Source organism: Podarcis vaucheri (assembly GCF_965113315.1).
Source record: "Podarcis vaucheri genome assembly, chromosome: 2".
In the NCBI taxonomy this organism is placed as follows: domain Eukaryota; kingdom Metazoa; phylum Chordata; class Lepidosauria; order Squamata; family Lacertidae; genus Podarcis; species Podarcis vaucheri.
This window is the reverse complement of record NC_138760.1, coordinates 67,958,946-67,978,437: the sequence shown is the minus strand read 5'-3', so window position 1 is coordinate 67,978,437 and position 19,492 is coordinate 67,958,946. Positions and strand designations below refer to the sequence as shown.

At 45.1% G+C, this 19,492-nt stretch overlaps 1 protein-coding gene across 1 annotated transcript; it reads right to left on the bottom strand.

The window, feature by feature from the left end:
• Positions 1–193: 193 nt before the first annotated feature.
• Positions 194–17,904, bottom strand: MYOZ3 (myozenin 3). The gene is made up of 7 exons (XM_082211840.1): positions 17,713–17,904; positions 13,379–13,471; positions 12,312–12,469; positions 9,641–9,715; positions 8,619–8,766; positions 7,271–7,451; positions 194–1,694 (listed from the first exon to the last, which is right to left on the bottom strand). The coding sequence occupies exons 2-7, from the start codon at positions 13,461–13,463 to the stop codon at positions 1,526–1,528; spliced, it is 816 nt and encodes a 271-aa protein (XP_082067966.1). The 5' UTR covers positions 13,464–13,471; positions 17,713–17,904; the 3' UTR covers positions 194–1,525.
• Positions 17,905–19,492: the final 1,588 nt, after the last annotated feature.

The following is a 19,492-nucleotide window of genomic DNA, read 5'->3' as shown; positions in this document are numbered from 1 at the left end:
AAGACAAAATGGGAAGAGCTCCTCTCATCAGATGGCAGAGTTGGCTCTCTCAGCACTAGTTCATTAGCACCATGGTGATGTTGTATTTAGGTTCCATAGCAAACTGCTACTGTGTCCCTGCAACCTAATTTGTCTTGAGCCTTAAAGATATGACTCATCCCTCCCTGTTCTCAAGTTAGATGTTGGGTCTATCTGCAAATAGCTTCTACGACAAGCGAAAAATGAAGTTAGAAGACAGCTTTCAAATCTTTATTGCTATTACCTAGATATTAATGTGATTTTTATTGTTACAGCATCTTACTTTGGCACCCCGTAGAAAATTTTGGGGTGGTATTTGACACAAACCTGGCATCCAGACTTGTTTTTCTCTTTAGACCAAAGGAAATATAACTCATCTGAACTTGAATGTAGCTTCATGCTTCTCAGAAGGAAATAGGTTCACTTTCCTGAACAAACTAGGTTCCTTTTGAGAGTTAAGCAGCCACCTGACATCTTGGCTTTTGCAGTTCTGGGCTTGGTAGAAGGCCTCACTTCACTGTAGGATCTTTTCAAAAACATAAGAAATCCCAATATGAAGTGGGCTGCAGGCCGTGCTTGTACAGTTAAATTGTACAGTAAAAGCCCTAGGTGGGAGCTTATGAAAGACGCATGTAATAGTAACAAACATAACTTTGCCTTGTGTGTGAGTAGGGTATCTATGCTAGAGAGATTTCCTTTTAGCAGGTATATACAGTCACGGGGAAAATGAAGTGCACCCCCTTTGAATTATGGGGTTTTACATATCAGGACAAAATAGCAATTATTTGTCCCTTAACTGGTCTTAAAATGGGGTAAATGCAACCTCAGATGCACAACAACACATGACGTATCGTGCCATGATTTATTTAACAGAAATGAAGTCAAGATGGAGAAATCGTGTGTGAAAAGCTAAGTCCACCCTTACTTCTTCCATAAGAATTAAGCAGCTAAGTAGCAGACAGGGGCTGCTAATCAAATGTCATTGCTTAATTGATCATCAGCATGTGTGCCCACCTCTATAAAAGGTGAATTTTTAGCAGTTTGCTGGTCTGGTGCATTCAGGTGTGTTTTAACACAATGTCAAGGAGGAAAGAGCGATCCTCAATGAACTGAAGCAATGTTGTAAAGAAGAATGGGCCAAAATTCCTCCACATTGATGTGAGAGAGATAAAGTCCTACAGAAAACAATTGCTTCGTGTTACTGCTGCTAAAGGTGCTTTATGACCTCCTGAATCACAAGGTGTGCTTCATTTTTTACACATGGCTTTTCCATTTTGGCTTTATTTCTGTTAAATAAATCATGACTTGGTGTAATACATCATGTGTTGTTGTTCATCTGAGATTGTATTTACCAAATTTTAAGACCTGCCAAGGAACAGATGATTGTTACATCTTCGTGTGTAAAACCACAGAATTCAAAAAGGGTGCTTTCTTTCTTTTCCCCATGATTAGGAGGCTAGTGTGTGCATTGGCATTGGAAAAAGTCAGGCAGCAGCATTGTAGCAAGTTACAGATCTTCAGATTCTGGCATCGCCTGTATCCAGCCCCGAGGTGCTCTGTTGAAACTGGGCCTGTTTAACATGAGATCCAAGCTGCTCATGTCTGTCTGGGCTTCATTCATCTCATACCCAAGGATCACATCATTCAGTAATGGTCCGCCAAATGGGGTTGGGGTCCTGCGGGTACAAAAAGAGAAGGCTGTAGTGTGTAGCACACATTCAGTCTTAAGTGGGGAAGAGATTACGGTATGTGTTGGTCCTCTGTGGTCATTTATTATTAAATTTATTCTCCACCCTTCGCCAGCAGGTCCCAGGGTGGGTTAACGGCAATTTAAACTTCAGAAATTAAAAACAAGTTAAAGCAAATTACATTCAGAAGAATAGTGTGGGTCCTGACAATCGGTAGTGGTCATTGCGATAGTCTATTATTAATAGTGGGTTGAAAATGAATGTTTCCCATTATCTGCTGCACTAGTCCTCTCTCAGCAATTTCAGCTACACTGTTGTTGTTGTTAATTGAATTTATATACTGCTCTATACCTGGAGGTCTCAGGGCGGTTCACAGAACAAAATCAAGATATAAAACTACAAAATATATCATCAAAATAAAAACAACAATTCAATAACCCCCACAAAAAAACCCTCCACAAATTAAAAGGGCATAGGATATCAATCAAATCAACCAAAGGCCTGGTTAAAAAGGGACATTTTTGCCCAGCACATAACGGGACGCGGGTGGCGCTGTGGGTAAAACCTCAGTGCCTAGGGCTTGCCGATCGCATGGTCGGCGGTTCGAATCCCCGCGGCGGGGTGAGCTCCCGTCTTTCGGTCCCAGCTCCTGCCCACCTAGCAGTTCGAAAGCACCCCTAAATGCAAGTAGATAAATAGGTACCGCTTTATAGCGGGAAGGTAAACGGCGTTTCCGTGTGCTGCGCTGGTGCTGGCTCGCCAGAGCAGCTTCGTCACGCTGGCCACATGACCTGGAAGTGTCTCCAGACAGCGCTGGCTCTTAAGTGAGATGGGCGCACAACCCTGGAGTCGGACACGACTGGCCCGTATGGGCAGGGGTACCTTTACCTAAAGGTGTATAGTGAAGGCGCCAGGCAAACTTCCCTAGGGAGAACATTCCACAGATGGGGAGCCACTGCAGGGAAGGCCTGTTCTCATGTTGCCACCTTCCAGACCTCTTGAGCAGGAAGTACACAAAAGAAGGGCCTCAGAAAATGATTTTTAATTATTTTTTATGATGTTTTTACTTGCACCTACAGAATTCACCGCTGGCACGTTTCAGTCAAGTTTTCCCTTGATGTTCTTCTAGTGCACACACAATTCCTATAAATATTTGAGTTGCCTCACATTTGTGAAATGTATGCATGTATTTATTTTACAATGTGTATTTTTTTTGGGGGGGGGGCTGCAGATGGCTTCAGTTCTCTGCTGCTTTGCACAGCTGGTCAGTGTCTGTTTCCAAAATAGTAATAGTGTTGTTACTCTGCAGAACTTTGGTCCTATGGTGAAAATCTAATTGCGCTTGAAAGTAGCTATGTGTGTTCTTGGTGTAGCAAGAAGCATGTTACATGGAATTATATCTTGAAAGCAGCACCTTGAAGGCAGATGTGCGGGGGGGGGGGGTTATCTAGAATTTTAAGATGTTAAAGACTAGCATTTATTCAAGTGTATTATGCAAACAAAAAAGCTGTGTAAAACTCGGAGCCAGTTTATTTATTTTCACTTGCAACAGGGCAGTAAAAACTGAAAATCTGGGTGTATCTGAGAAAATAAATCAGTGTTGTTGGCACTGAAATGAAAGTAATTTTCCAAAGGTTCTAAGTTGGAATGCTAAAGAGAAGAAAATATTTTCCCCAGTATACCGTATATATTTTTTCAAAGATCCATCATGGCACCTAGGCTGCCTTTGAAGACAGCCTTGACATAGTACCCCATGGTGCACTGCCCACTATGCTGATCCCAATTGCAGCCTTCACTTCATTTACCTATCAATAGGCAGCCATTTTTATTTCCCATAATACTTCCTGATGTAGCACTCCTCCAGGGCAATGTGGGAAATTAAAATGAGCGTAGGCTGCTCTTGCCAATAGAGAAGCCTGCATACCAAATGCTGATGCTATGTCTTCTTGGTCACCTAATGGCAATAGTGGGTTTTGTTTTAAACATACAATAAATAATTATTTTCTTTAAAAAAAGTTCCTTGCCTTTCAGTCAGGTTGTTATTTGCCTTGAAACATTTGTTTTCTTGAATTGTTTTGTGGCAAGTCATAATCACTGAAACATTCACATGAAGGCGTGGTAAGCACTGAATTCAATTGGTAATAAGTGCTACTAAGGGTTCATTTAAAACAACAGAGAGAGGGAAGAAACCAGGCAGCTATGTCTGTTTAGCGTATATGAATGTATTTCTGCTACAGGGCCTGAAATAAACGGAAACATGAGCAGTAACCAGAACTAAAAGCGTAAGTCTTTGGAACAGTTCCCCGGTCCAACATATGTTAAAGATATTGAGACGCAGGAAGATTCTGTTTTTAAAAAAGACGTTGCAAGACAGTAATGGGAGCAGGGCTGGCCCAAGACATTTTGGCACCTGAGGCAAAGCACAGAATGGTGCCTCCCTCCCTGCCAGGGTAGAAGGGGTAAGTGAAGATCTACATCAGCAACCAGAGTAGGAATAAATATCTACATCCGAATCTGCTGCCCCTGAGGATCCTGCCACCCAAAGCAGTCGCCTCACCTTGCCTCCGGGGTGGGCCAGCCCTCATTGGGAGGGACGAAGACTAGTTGGGCATGGTTTCAGCGAGAATTTTTTTATTTAGATGTGAAGAGGCTATGAATTTATGCTTTAGCAACATACACTGCAGATGATGAAGTTTTGAAAGTTGCCAATGAAGGCAAAAATACGAGTGGTACCTTGACTGCATCGTGTGGATCTCTAAGATTAAAGTTGGTGACTGTTTTCATTTGCTAAGCTGTGCTACTGGAGATGGGGGTGGAATTGGATGTGGCAGAGGTTTCCTGGTTTATGCCAGGGGCAAGGTCATCGGGGGAGCTGTTGGCAAGGTAACAGCAGCAGTATTTCTGGTGCTGGTAGCCAGGGAAAGGGTCCGAATGGGACAGATTGTGGTCAGGGAAGAAGTGAAGTAGGTCAGCCAAAGATCCGCTGGGTCATAACCTGGGCTAGCAGCTGAGGAGGAGCCCAGTGTCGACTACTCTGTTGTACCAGCTTGGAGCTAGCACAAGAAAAATAAAGACAAATACCCCCTCTTTTCTGTCCTGGCTTGCAGGTGGGGAGCCTACATCAATCCATTCCTGTCCAACGAATCCTTGGTTAGGAGTTAGGATTGCTTTATAGAATCAAGTTGGCTGCGCTGTTAAAAACTGGGAAGTCTAACTTGCAAATTATTGCCTTATGTAGTGTGGAAAATTTTCTGCCATGAACGTGATAGGTTTCATTTAATTTCTGTTGCCAGTGTGGCTACCATATTAAGGTGAATGGATTAAAACTGCTATCAAATCAGAGTATTTCCCCTTGACCTAACTGCATTGCCCTCTTGAATCTTTTCTTATAATATATATCCCCGTAAGTGAAAGACAGCAGTCAGCTAGTGCAGTTTAATAAGGAAAAGTGCCACTGTTCAAGTACGCGTGGAAGCTACACTTTCAGTGCCAGGAGTTAGGGGTGGTTGAAGCATTAAGTTTTAATTAATTCATACATGAAATAGCCTTTTAGATAATGATGTACGGATTGAAATTGAGCTCCACAACAGATTTCACACTTCTCCAAATGTCAGAACACAGTTCTCGGCAATTTAAGCATATCAAAATATAGATTTACATATGACTTTGAGAAAAAATATATATTTAGATACGTAATTAAAATAACCTTTTCAGTGTTGTCATTTTTTAATTTGCGGACTGGTGCAGAAAGGAAACAGAACAGAACTCTTGGTTAAAAGCATGTGAGAGTGGCATGGGGTATAAACAGAATCCTCACTTGATTCCTCTGCCTCCAGTTCCAGTGACACAATGATGTAGGAGACTTACAATTTCAAGGTTCAGTTACTAGCAGTTGGGAACAAATTCATAAGCCCAATCATCAGTAAGCCCCAAGTCCTAAAGCATTTTTTATACAGTGGACACTGGGGTTGCGAATGTGATCCGTGCAGGAGGCACGTTTGCAATCCGCAGTGTTCGCAACCCGCAGCACTGTGTCTGCGCACGCGCGGATTGCAGCTCGGCATTTCTGCGCATGTGAAAGTACGATTTAGTGCTTCTGTGCATGCGCAAGCGCCAAATCCCGGAAGTAACCTGTTCCGGTACTTCCGGGTTTTGGCGCGTCCTTAACCCGAAAACACGCAACCTGAAGTGTCTGTACCCCGAGGTATGATTGTACTTACTTTGTATCCCTGCAGAATGGGACTTCTGGAAAAACACTTGCAAGAAGAAGGATGCAAATGTGTTAATAGCTCCACCCTCATGCCCTCCAGCTAAGTCCTAGAAGTGATACCAGACTCCAGAGCAAAGCCCTACCTCAAACCAAGCACTGCCCAGGGCAGGCATGTCCAAAGTCCATTTCGGGGGGCCTAATTCGGCCCGCCACTTGCTGTAATCCAGAATCCAGCCACTGCGGCAGTTTATTTCCTGGGGTAAAATCCTAAAAAAACCTCAACAACTTCAATATCCTAAAACCTAAAAAAAGGTCAACAACTTTGGTCGGCCCTCACAGCCCTACATTTCATCAAATCTAGCCCTCTTTGAAAAAGTTTGGACACCACTGGCCTAGGGCAAGGTGAGGGAATCTAGCCTTCCAGAGGTTCCTGGACTACAACTCCTATCATTCCTGACCGTTGGCCATGTTGGCTGGGGCTGACAGGATGTGAGGTTCATCAACATCTGGAGGGCCACAGGTTCCCCATCCCTAGTTGATGGGCATGGGGGGGGGGTGTCATGCACTTTTCTGAAAAGCTGGTTTATGATTATATGCTAGATTTTCTGGGGCCATCTTCCAACATTTTCATACCATAAGCCATGATGAACTGAAAGTATTAACTTGTGAGAATTTTCCACAAGGTAATGAATGGCAAAGCAGTGGCACATGCAAGCATGTCTTCTACACAATTGCTGTTACTTTAACAGTCCTATATGAACTACTGCTAGCGAGCCATGGTGCTGGAATGGTTGCCTGCCTAACAGAAGAACATCTTGAGACGCCAGCAGCGCTGCAGCTAGGGATGCAATTTGAGGCCAAAGCCCGTGGTCCTGCAGCACTCCCAAATGACCACCCAGAGAGTGGCAGCAACAAACAGATCCTATATCAGGCCCTTGGCTGGAACAGACATGCCTCCAGTCACCACAGCACCCTTTCTTTATTTTGTTTTTAATTCTAGTCAGCGGGAGGCAGGAATGTTCATGGCTGCAGGTGCTCATTTTATTATTTTAAACTTACAAAATATATGATCCCATAAACAGTGCTTATTCCCAAATAAATGGGAGGAATTCAATCTTGTGCTAAGGGAATTGTTCCACCAGGGCGAGCATTTTGGCTTGACAGACAGAACAATCACTCCTCTATTCCCCCTGCGTACAGTTCTACAGGTTCTTCTGACACACACTCTAATTTCAGGGGTTGTTTGTTGTGGGGCAGGGGATGCCCTGTTGTATAATCAGCTGTGAATGCTGATTAAAGTATAAACTGAACATCCCAGCTCAAAATTCCACACGGAAATTGAATGAGGGCTTACCTATTGAAGCTCCTGACGTCAAAACTATTCACTTTTCTGGGAGGTTCAGGCAAACGGGTCTCATGGTCTATCTGGTAGTCCTCGCTGCTAAGGAACTCCCGCCAGGGGGACTGGTAGCCTTTGGGGATGGCTGTCCTGTTGAACTTCTCTGGTGGTACACCACTTAGAGGTCCAGAATAGCCTGTGGTTCAGAATGTCACATTCAATGAAAACATCTTAAGTATGATGGCAGAGAAACCTGAAGTATCTGATTTCAGAGGTCTTGTTCCTAGCAGAAACTAGAACAGATGTGAAAGAGCAGGGCTGTTTCCAGATTTTGGAGGTATTCAACAATATGGCCCTCCTGTACTTAGTAGAGGATCTCCATGGCAGCTAGAAGGCTCCAAGTAGAACTAGGAGAAATCTCTGCCTGAAACCTTGAAGTGGCTCAGTAGAAGGCCACTTCTCTTTGCGTTGGCAAGTCCTGTCCTGCTTTTTGTAGATGTGCAGTTCACACACACACAAGAAAGCAGCACTGGCTCCCTCCCCAATCATTTTGACAAGCAGGGTCGCTTCATCAAAGGCCAGTTGCCATCCTTAGAAGCTCCCTCTCCCTTCCCCTGCCTTTCTGTATTTAATGAAGGACACCAGCTTGTCTCTGATTCAGCTGTCCTCTGCATCAGTCTGCTTAGAGGGAACGGGTATTCAGATGTCTCGTCAGACATCTCAAGGAAGTTCCCGAAACTACAACTAACCTGGAAGTTGTGAACTAAATCTTGACTCCACCTGCGGTCAGGTACAAATGGCACCTGCTGATGCTGAGGGAGATTAAAAACAAAACAAAACTATAGCAGTGTCAAGGGCTCCAGGGAATGTTTGAGAGAGCACTGGAGTGGGGCTTAACCTGGCAGCAGCTAGGATCCTTCCAACGACTGCTGTTACCATTATTTGGACATTTATTGGCATTAATGAAATTTAGGAAGCTGCTGTGGTCCACCTAGCTCAGTATTGTCCCCACAGGCTCTCCAGGGGTTCATACAGGGATTTTTTTCCAGCCTGTTTCCAAATTCTGGGATTGAACCTGGGACCTCAAAGCAGGTGCTCTACCAGACTTTTAGAAGACATCTGAAGGCAGCCCTGTTTAGGGAATCTTTTAATGTTTGATGCACTAGTGTATTTTAATATTTTGTTGGAAGCTGCCCAGAGTGGCTGGGGAAACCCAGCCAGATGGGCGGGGCATAAATAATAAATTGTTGTTGTTGTTGTTGTTGTTGTTGTTGTTGTTGTCGTCATTAAACTGCCCACTTGCACTCTTGCTTTTGTGCTGAATAAGAGTTCTGGTCCCAGTGGTGCTGTGCCTGGATCATACCTGGAGCGATGGCATTGGGATTCAGGGCTTTGCTCATCCGCAAGACTTTGTTTGTTTTCTTTGGCACTTTGGGAGGTGTTGCCTTTCCTGAGGCTGCTTCATGAAGTCCAGCCTGGTAGTTCTCCTTCCCTTCAGCATTATGGATAGACTAGCAGACAAAGGGAAACAGGCATAGGCTGCAAGATGTTTTCTGTCATCAGAAAGGTCTCCTCAGCATGCTTTCAAGACTGAGGTAGGCATGGAAATTCAGACAGAAGCAGAATGATAAAAGGGGAATGGAAGAAGGCCAGCCAGGCCCCTGGTTGGATGAGCTTTTTTTATTCACCATTGAGGAAAATAATTTTGCTTGAAGCAAACAGAACATATCTCCCAGCTGCTTCTGTGAATGGACCACAGTCCAAAACTGCCTGAATGCTTTCCAGTGCTTCCAGCTCCTGCTACTCAAGTGCCATGTATTCTACAATGGGATTGTTAGAAACTAGCATATCCACACTAAAGCCTTATATTGGTTTCAGAGTACAGAGCTTCCCACAAAGACTCTTGGTGGGCTGAGGCTTCCTGTTAGAAAGCCCTATCCTACCCCTCACAGAACTACAATTCTCAGAATTCCTTGGGAAGAGGCAATGATAATTATACCAGTTGGTCTGTAGCGTAGGTTCCCTCAAATCCAACGAATTTCACTTTTCAAGCTGCGCAAGGCGTTGAAACCTGATCAGCAAGCACTGAGAGCTAAGCTTCCATCACATGCTACATAAATGACAGGACATGCAGATCAGGTACATATTTGGGTGCATGCATGAAGACAGTTACACTGCTCCCACTGAAATATTAACTTGGAATAGTCAGCGAGTCTGCTCCCTATCGAGGAAATGGGTGACTATGGGAAAGAAGTCCAAATGACATAGCTTCAGGGTGAATCTGCCTCAGTGTGTCACTTTTTGGCTTCTCCAGGTCTCACGATGGACCCTAAACTCTAGCCTAAGCAGGTGAGATCTTCCCCATGCAGCAGTCATGCAGACTACCTGTCCTTCTGACAAGCCAACTCCATCGTAATCAGCGTGTGAGCCTCCTCCTCTTCCTCCAGAAACATTTGAGATCTTGCAAAGAGAGCAAGGAAAAGAATATTAATACATGACCTGGGCAAGGGCCATGGATAAGCCCTAAGACTGAGAGAATGCAGACACTAGTAGATTAAAGCTAAATATGGCCTCCTGTTAGAATTGGCAGTCCTGTAGCTTATTCTGCAGTGGTTCATAATTTTGCCCTTGCATTGTATGCCCATTCCCATAGCAAAGATGGTGGCCTCAGTTGTGAACCTATTTTTAGAAGATGGGGGGTGGGGGGTGGAGGAGAGAAGTGGTTTGTCAAATGCATACTATATGAAAGAGTAATTAATAATCAAGAGCCAGGTGATTTAACTTAAAAAGACGACTAGAGAATATATGTGTAGACTCCGGTTAAATGCTGGGATGACTAGATTTGCTCCAGCTACTTACAGACAGAGGTGTTAACAGTTAAATTGCTTTAGGAATGAGTTAAAGAAAAGCCGTCAAAGACATTTACTGTCAAAGGTATTTATTTGGCCTTAATGTAGCAGCTATATAAATAAAGAAGATCACAGGCTCACCACCCAACTGACGGTGCCTGCATAATTAGAAAATGGGGGCTTTTTCCCAATGTGAATGCATTCAGCTCTCTCTGATACTGACTTTTGCTGAGCAAAAGAGACTGCAAAGCATGGCACCGACTCCTCGAGCAGGGGTAGATAAGTCCCTGTTCAGGGGCCTGATCTCTTAAACACTTACTTTGGGCAGTGGCAGCAGCAGCAAAATGAGGGGGGTGAAAGGGAGAGAGGGAAATACACAATGCTGTTGTGGGCACAGCCCTATGATCTAGCAGGGGTGTAAATTGTCCCCTCCCTGGAGATCAGATCCATCATTTGGTGAGCAGGCAGGGAGCAATAAAGCCCCTCTCCTCAGTTGACCCACAACTGAGAAAGTGAGGAGGGAACTGTGTACCTGCCTGCCTCTATTATATGTATGTGCTGTGTGCGTGCGTATGTGCCTGTGAGAGAACAACGCGCCAGGACATGTGATCCTTGGAGGATTGACCAAGGGTGACTGTGGCCCTCTGGCCCAAATAAGTCAGGCACCCTTTTTCTGGAAGATTCATGTCACAGCACAACAGCTGGTGCAAGAAGCTTACAACTGGGTTGCATACAGTGCTGGTCCTACTCAGAGTAAACCCACTGACGTCAATAGACATGACTATCTTAGGTTCATTAATTCCAATGGAACTGCTGTGAGCAGCATGAAGTTGCATACAGCCCACTAATTCATTTTATTAGGCCATCGAATAGCATCTGAACAGAGATAAGTCAGTAATTGTTTAGACCAGGAGTGGTATTGCTGGCCAAGGAGAGGGTCAGAGGTGCCTGCCTGCCTGCCTGCAAGATGATCTTGTCCATGCACTGAGTGCATGACCACCATGCCAAATCTTGCATGCCTTGTGAAGCTCAAAGGACAGAGGATGATCTGAGAGCAGAAGTGGCTTGACATCTTGTTCTGTCTGTCATCAGTAGGAGCAGACATGCCTTGGCATCTGTTCTCAAGGCACCCTCTAATAGCTCCTAGGTGTTTAGTTGTTAAAGCCTTTCCCCCTAAACGGTTTAGGATAAGGCTTTTTGGAAGATTGCCTTCTCCCACCCTGCACGTCCACTGAGACTTTGCTTCATGTCGTGTTGCCACAACCCAGTTTGCCCCCATCTTACTGACATTTTTGGCACATGTTTTGCTTCCTCTTATCTTTGGTTTGGTTTCTCTCCCCTCCTTTCATGGCTTTATGATCTGGCTGCCAATGCTTAGTCCTTGCTTGTTTTTACACTATTATTGGCTGTTGCTTTTAATCAGCAGTAGACAACCTCTGGTCCATGGGCCTCATTAAGCCTGGCAGGGGTTCCAGTTTGGCCCATGAGACCAAGCTAGGCCCAATGTCAAATATAATCTCAGGGTGAGGCAGATGAAGGCTCTGATTGGCAGCTCCTAAAAGCCCCTTGCAAGCACTGACAATCAGCTGATGAGTGGTGCCTGCAAAACGTTGTGCCTGGGCCAGAGCAAACCATCAGCTGGCTGGCAGTGCTTGCACAGGCACAGGCCCACCTGATATCGCCACAACATCACGTGAAGTGCTTTTCCTGTGTACGGGTGCTTGCAAAGCCCTGTTCCTCTGCCGATGCTGTTTGATTTCAAACTGTGTGGGCAAATGAAAATGCTTCTCACAGCTGATGGCTGGATCCAGCTCCCTGACCTTGCTTTTAATTGATGTTCCATGGACTATCTTGGGAAATGCTAGTGGGGCAGAAAAGTAGTGTGCAGATATTTCAATGAATAAAAATAAACAGGTGGAAAATAGAGGGGAGAATGGCATGGAGGCCGTGGATGAAGATGGAACATAGCTTACCCACTACACTTGATGCTAAGCAACAGGATTTAAGAGGCCTGCCATTCCCCCTACCCATCTCAGCAAGCTAACTGGGAAGGATTTGCTTTCTCATTCTTAGGCAGTCCATGGTTGAGAAACAAGAGTCCATTTGGTCAGCACTGCTGCCTCCCTTGCTGCACCTGTTGCTGTGGACCGACAGGTTGTTCTCACAGAGCTTCCTGCCTCTTCCCTCAGGATGGAAACACTACTCACAATTCTGTAGCCCGAAGGATGCTCCAGCACAAAGTTCTGCACTCTCCTCTGCCTCTTCTGGTACAGCCTGGAGCCCTTGTTGATTGGCAGGGAGAGCTCCTCCATCATCAGATCCTGAGGGATGCTCACCTTCTTTCCTAAATCGAGCTCCACCAGAGCTGAGAAAAACAGGCGTATGTCACATGGAGGCAGCGGAAATGAAAGGCTTTAATTTACAAAACACTGGTTGTAAATTAATTAAAGTGCCCTAATGTGAGGCAGGGAAGTGAGGCAGCTCATGCTGGAGGGGAGGGGGGGAAGGAGGTGTTGGAGGGCAAATCTGCATCTGCCCCATGTCCTGCCCTGCCCACTCCCCTCACCTGCCCCCAACAGCTTGCTCCCCTCAGGCGTGATGGAGAGCACTGTCCTATCGCCAGTATTGAAGTCTGGTCAGCTTCAGCCTATGGAATGGGGGCACCATTTTGTCCTTCACCTCAGAAAGGTTGTTGACTGAGCTATGAGAAGAGCCATCTAAGCCCCACTTAGGCGAGGCTATAGGGGAGCAGGAGTTGGACGGAGTGGAGGCATCTCCAGATGAGCTAGCCTCCCACTGCCAGTGGAAGGACACAAGCACTAAAATCCCCCTCCTGGCAACTGGACATGCTGACAGGAAGGAAGCCTCTTGGTGGTATCCTTACTGACAAAAAAGCACTTAAACTGTTTGTTCTTTGGGTGGGTGAGAAGTATAAACCGGCCTGGGATCTGCTGGCGCCTTAGCCAGTCTCATTGCCCTTTGCATGACATTGGGCCTAACCTGGAGACAATCACGGAGCCAGCCTGGAGCTGATGGAGGGATCCAGCCCTATTGTCCTGTTCCCTCTGCTACAGCCACCATGAGCCGCTGGCTATGAACGCAGTGGTGGATCCACCTCCCCTGGCAGGGGGCAGAGAGAAGTCTGCTTGGGACCGCAGCCTTTGCCTTTGTGAGTTAGAGGCTGTAAACGAAAAGCCCAGTGAAAACAAGCTAATGCACGAATCCTGTGAAGGTCAGCAACCTCTGAAGATGATGGCAGTGGAGGATGGCTTACCTTCTCCATCTGTGAGCTCCCCCATAATGGTCTGGACCCGTGTCCTCGGCTCTCTGCTGTGGTCTGAATGCATGAGGGGGAACATTTTCTCGACTGCAAAGGAAAGCAAGAGTTTATCAGTCTCCACACAAGCTTCATTAACATTTAGAGGGGGATCTGAAATTTTGGGGACACACATTAATGAAGCTCTTCACACATATCTCTTGTGTGTGTTGTTTCTACGTAGTATTGCCTAACAACTGGCCCTACTCGGGGTGTTTGTCTTTGCATCTTTCCTCTGAATGTGAAAATGCTGGAAAAGTTGCCACTGTCCTGGGCATGAGGCCAAATATATTTGTGCGATAATAACAAATGTGCAAATGGATGAGACTAAAACTGGCTTTCTAGGTTACAGAATTGAGCAGCGAGTCATTTGGACGACGAAACGTTTTAAGACCTTTCTGCCATTCAAAGCTGTTGTGACAGTGGAATGGGCTGCCTTGGAATGTGATGGAAGTTTTAAAATAGAGTTTGGATGGCCATCTGTCAAGGATGCTTTAGCTGTGATTGCTGCATTGGAGGGGGTTAGACTTGATGACCCTTGGGGGTCCCTTCCAATTCTACGATTTTATGATTCTATTATATTTCACCCATTTTTAGAAACAGCCCATTCATTCAGCTTGCTCTCTCCATACTTTGAATTTTAATCCAGTTATGAAGCCCTAGAAACAACTGAACTTTGCTCTTGGAGGTGGGGACCTAGTTGTCTGCAGGGGACTTGTCCCCATTCCTTTCTCTGGTATCCAATGAAGAAGGGCCATGGCTCAGTTTTAGAGCATTTGCTTTGCATGCAGAAGGTCCCAGGTTCAATCCCTGGCATTTCCAGGTAGGGCTGGCAATGTCCTCTGTCTGAAATCCTGGGGAGCCGGGGCCAGTCAGTGTGGACATACGGAGCTAGATGCATCAATGACCTGAGTCAGGAGCATAGGAACCTGCCTTCTGCTATCTCTTTTGTGACCCAAACAGATCTTAATAAAATATTATTATTTTTTTCAAAAAGGGCCAGTAGCACCTTATAGACCAAGTTTGTTCTGGGTATAAGCATGCACACAAAAGCTTATACCAGAACAAACTTAGTCGGTCTATAAGGTGCTACTGGACAATTTTTTATTTATTTTTATTCCCCCCCCCCCGACCGTGTCAGACCAACATGGCTACCTACTTAAATCTCCAAACAGATCTTGTCACTCTCACAGTTTGGGTACAGGTTGGGGTACATTTGTAACAATGTGACTGATAAAATAAGCTCGGTATACAAGGTCCTCTTCTGAAACCTCTCGGTTCCAGAACCAAGCTGCAATTAATGGTTATATTCATTTGGTCTGTATCGTTATGCAGAATTATTCTCACTTAGACAAGAAAAGGAGTCTTGTTTTTAATGCCCTTGGGTTGTAAACAAATGACCTTGGGGATATTTTTTTTAAAAAAGGAAAAGCTTGAGCTCAAGTTGTTTGAACGGAGCACATTACAGTGAGCAAAGTTCAGCTTCTCTGAACTACATAGTTCATGTAGGGCTGTGTGTTCCTCCTCCGTGCCGCTAGAGAGACTTCCCTATATCAGCAGCAACTATTTTAAGTTACTGACCTGGGAGGATTGGGAGATGTAACCCTGATCCTTGGTTCGTGAAGAATGGAAGCAGGCAGGCAGGCATGGATTTCTGACATGATGATCTCATGGGAGTTGGAGGTGGACAAAAGTACTTAGCCCTGAGATTTCAAAGGGCCTAATATTGCTAGGGGTTAAGCCGCGCATGTACACAACCATCAGGTCTCCAACATCATGAGCAACCTTGGTTTTATGGGCAATGGGGTGGCAACCCTAAGCCCATTTAGCTGGGCATAAGCCCCATAAAATTCAATACAACTTACTATTGGCAAGGTTAGGACTGTGTTGTTTAAGGCATCATCCATTATACACCCACTTCAGTTGGCATCATTTTGCAAGCATGCCACTGGCATAAACGGATATGCTCTGGAGGGTGGGGAGTGGCATTCCTGTCATTGCGGCATGGCTGAAAAAAATTGCTTGTAGATTATCTCCAAACCTGGCCTCTCGGATACTGAGTTTGTGCCATGTGTATTCACTAGGCAATGAGTCAGAATTCAGGATGGAAATGCAATTGCCATCATTGCGGGTTGCAGAATCATGCTCTCACTTCCTTATTACTGCTTCCTGAAATCCTTTCACCATTAGCTCTCTTATCCTTCAATCCATTTAGCAGGTCTGAAATGTTAACATGCCTCACACATCTACTATGTATTTTTAAAAATTTCTCCATCTGTCTATTTTCTATGCACTTGGTCACCTCTTACAATACAGTGGTACCTCAGGTTACAGGCGCTTCAGGTTACGGACTCCACTAACCCAGAAATAGTACCTCGGGTTAAGAACTTTGCTCCAGGATGAGAACAAAAATTGCGTGGTGCGGCGGCAGTGGGAGGCCCCATTAGTGGTGCTTCAGGTTAATAACAGTTTCAGGTTAGGAACGAACCTCCAGAACGAATTAAGTTCTTAACCCAGGGTACCACTGTATTATAACCATACTTCACCTGATGGAGGCTGAGATCAAGGAGCAGGTTTTTGGACATAATTGGATGCCATTTTGATCAAGATGGTGGAATTAGCCTTTCAAAACTGCACAGGTTTTTTTTGATTTCTTAGAATTCTCAAGCAGCACCAGGTATGAGGCGACTAGTTTGATATAAGCAACCTGGACTTTGGGAGGTTGGCAGGATATAAATGTAAGAAAACACACACATATTCCTTCCTTTTCCACTGTCCTTCTCCATTTATCTCCTCCTACTCTTTACCTTTCATGAGCCTTGGAGTCAACCCAAATAGAAGAGTTGCTTAATTAATCAAGCAACAATTGCAATCCTGAACATGTCTGTTCACATAACAAAGTCCTACTGAACGCTACAGGGCCAGCTCCCTGGTAAGCAACCATAGGATTGCAGCCCACAGTCCCAGCAAGGTGTTCAGACTAATTTTGCATTGACCTGCCATCCAGCTATCACTTAGACACATTGGCCAGTTCTTCAATCTTGAACGTGACTTGCATCTAAAAACGTGATGTGGAATCCATAAACAATGATAGTTGGAAATTGAACTTTGTGGTCACATCCTCCCTTATCTGAGAAATGCGTAGACAATGTTGGCTGGGTGAGAGAATTTACTTCCCCCTTGCTAGTTCCAAGCTTTGGCATATATAACATCCCTCTTTCTTGTCCTGTTTCAGGCCAAGCCTCTGGCTGCAGGCTGGAGCAAATCACATTATGCCCCGTAATTCAAGAACCAGAATTGTTTGGCAAATTTAAATGGCCTTACCTCACAATAGGAAGCCTTTTAACCATCCTATGTTACTTATTGCCACAGGACAGTCCAAAGAGAGAGACACTGTGACATCTGCAGAGCACATTAGAAACTGGAAAGCTAATTATCACTTAGCCGACGGAGCTAATGTTACAGAGCCAAGGGCTATGTATTGCATGGCCTGACGAGATTGCCAGCTTGGACTGAGAGCACATTTCCTTGCTTTTGCTCTGTGGGGGCATTCAGCATTCTTCCATTGCAATTTTGTGTTGGACAAGGTCTCCTAGAGCAAGTCCCGATCATAGTCTTATGATTTCCTGTGCCAGAAGCCATTTTCCTTTATGGACTGAGCAAACACCCATATTCTGGGGCTAAGTGCTAATATTTGCCCTATGGACATTCAGCTGGGCTGCCTAGCCATTGCAAAGAGTCTTTCCTATATGGATACACTGAACAGCCACCAAGTCTCCCTTTCCCCTTCTTCTGCCCTCCTGTCTAAGTGACCTTGCAGTAATGATGTCTCATCTAGCATGCTCCCTGGCATGGGTTATCTGCTACCCACTTTGTGTCCTTGGGGAACCAGCTTTCGCACTGATGGCGCCCCAGTTGTATCAGAGAAACATCACATGGCACTAGAAAACAGGTATAACGCCCTTTCATGCAGTAGGGATGGATTTGCCATCATGTACATGCTCTCTGCTGCTTTCCCACATCAACAGCTGCTGGAACATCTCTTGCTTATTAAAGCCCCAAATCTGTATTTTAGAAGGGGGAAGGGGAATGTCCCAAGTTTCAACTCTACAAGGATCTTTCTGTGCAAGATACACCTGCTGCATAGTCCGATCCTCAGTAATATACATATTATGCAAGCCACTAGAAGAGATTGTCCAGATTACCAACATTTTTCCTCTGACGTTTCCTCACAGCAGCCTCTCCCTTCTATCCAACTACCCCTTGAGTCCAGAGAAGAGATTCCCCCATACCTGCTTGAGCCCTTCCTCAGACCGTAAAGCCCTGTGGTGAAGTCCTGAGATGGCAGACACTTCCCAGGTGAGGATTAGAGGCCAGTTTGGGTTTCCTCGACCCCTTTTCTCGCCCAAGAGCGTTCCAGCTGTCCCAGGTCTTGCCCCCTTGTGTCTTTTTCGATCTCCTGCTGCCGAGATGCCAAGATCCTAATCCTCGTTACATCAGACATTTATTTCTGGCTGAGAAAAGGGGCGTGGTCTGAGGAGAGTCTTGGCGAGCTGAGCTGGTGGCAAGTGTTGAAAGCTAGGAGTTGTTTCTTTCTGTTTTCCAATGTATTTCTTATCAATTAAAAAAAAATTGGTGTGGCGTGAGCAAGTTTTTATTCTGAAAGTGTGGCACAGAGATAAAAGTTTGAGAACTGCTGATTAAAATATTCCCCCTGCCCTTGCTATTTAGGATGACTTGTAACATAATGAGCTGTAAGTTGAAAAATACAATAGTAGAACAACTTAGGGCCTAGCTCATAACCAGGCATCCTATATTCGTTTAGTGGTTCTCAACCTCTCTCCCCACTCTCAGGTGAACCAAATGAAAATTGCTGGTATTCTTGTAAATAAATCGAGTGCAGGGTCAGTACAGATGATCTCAACTGTAAAGGTAAAGGACCCCTGGACAGTTAAATCCAGTCAAAGGCGACTATGGGGTTGCGGTGCCTATCTCACTTCAGGCCGAGGGAGCAGGTGTTTGTCCACAGATAGCTTTCCAGGTCATGTGGCCAGCATGACTAACCTGCTTCTAGTGCAACAGAACACTGCGTCGGAAACCAGAGTGCACGGAAACGCTGTTTACCTTCCCGCCGCAGCGGTGCCTATTTATCTACTTGCACTGGTGTGCTTACGAACTGCTAGGTTGGCAGGAGCTGGGACAGAGCAATAGGAACTCATCCCATCACACGGATTTGAACCACTGACCTTCCGATTGGCAAGCCCAAGAGGCTCAGTGGTTTAGACTACAGTGCCACCTGTGACCCTCTCAAGTGTACAACACCTTGTCCACCTGAGTGGAGCTAGCAGACCACCAGTGCTCTACAGAAATTCTGCACGCATATAACAGTGCTCCAGAACACTTAAAAAGAAAAACGCAAAGGATTCCTGAAGGAGGAATTTAGACCAGATTGTATCCCCAAGCTGTTTCCATCCTGTAGGGCTCTGGGTGTGTTTTTACTTATTTAAAAAATGACTTTGGGGCACAGTTACATGCATTAGCATGTGGTATTAGGCCCATAATCATAATCAAGGTGGGATTTATTTGTAAAATTATTGATAGGCTGCCTTTTTCAGCAAAGCCCATCTGTGGGTTGCTTACCTCATGTAAAAAAACCCACAAGAATCCAAAAACTATTTCAATAGCAGTGGTGCAAGAAATTTAACACAGGCCATTTAGAATAAATAAAGCAGCAAAAGAGGAAAGGAGAGAGTGTCTCTCTCTCTGCTCTGCGTCCCAAGATAATCGGCCAGGTTTTTCAGACAACCACTTGGCACACCCTTTGTAAATGATTTGAGTTTGTTGAGTGCACAATAGACCCATTGAACATTCTACTATCAAGCACAATTTAATACGTGTTCCAGAAAGGAGTCTACTTCTCTCCTGAACATGTGTATTAAATTGTATTTAATACCAGAGCACTCAGTGGGGCTATTGTGTTATAAATGAGATGGCAAACAAATATTACATAGGGTGTGCCAAATGCTTGACCAGCTTGACACCCCACCCCATGGGGTGAGAAAAATGCAAAAT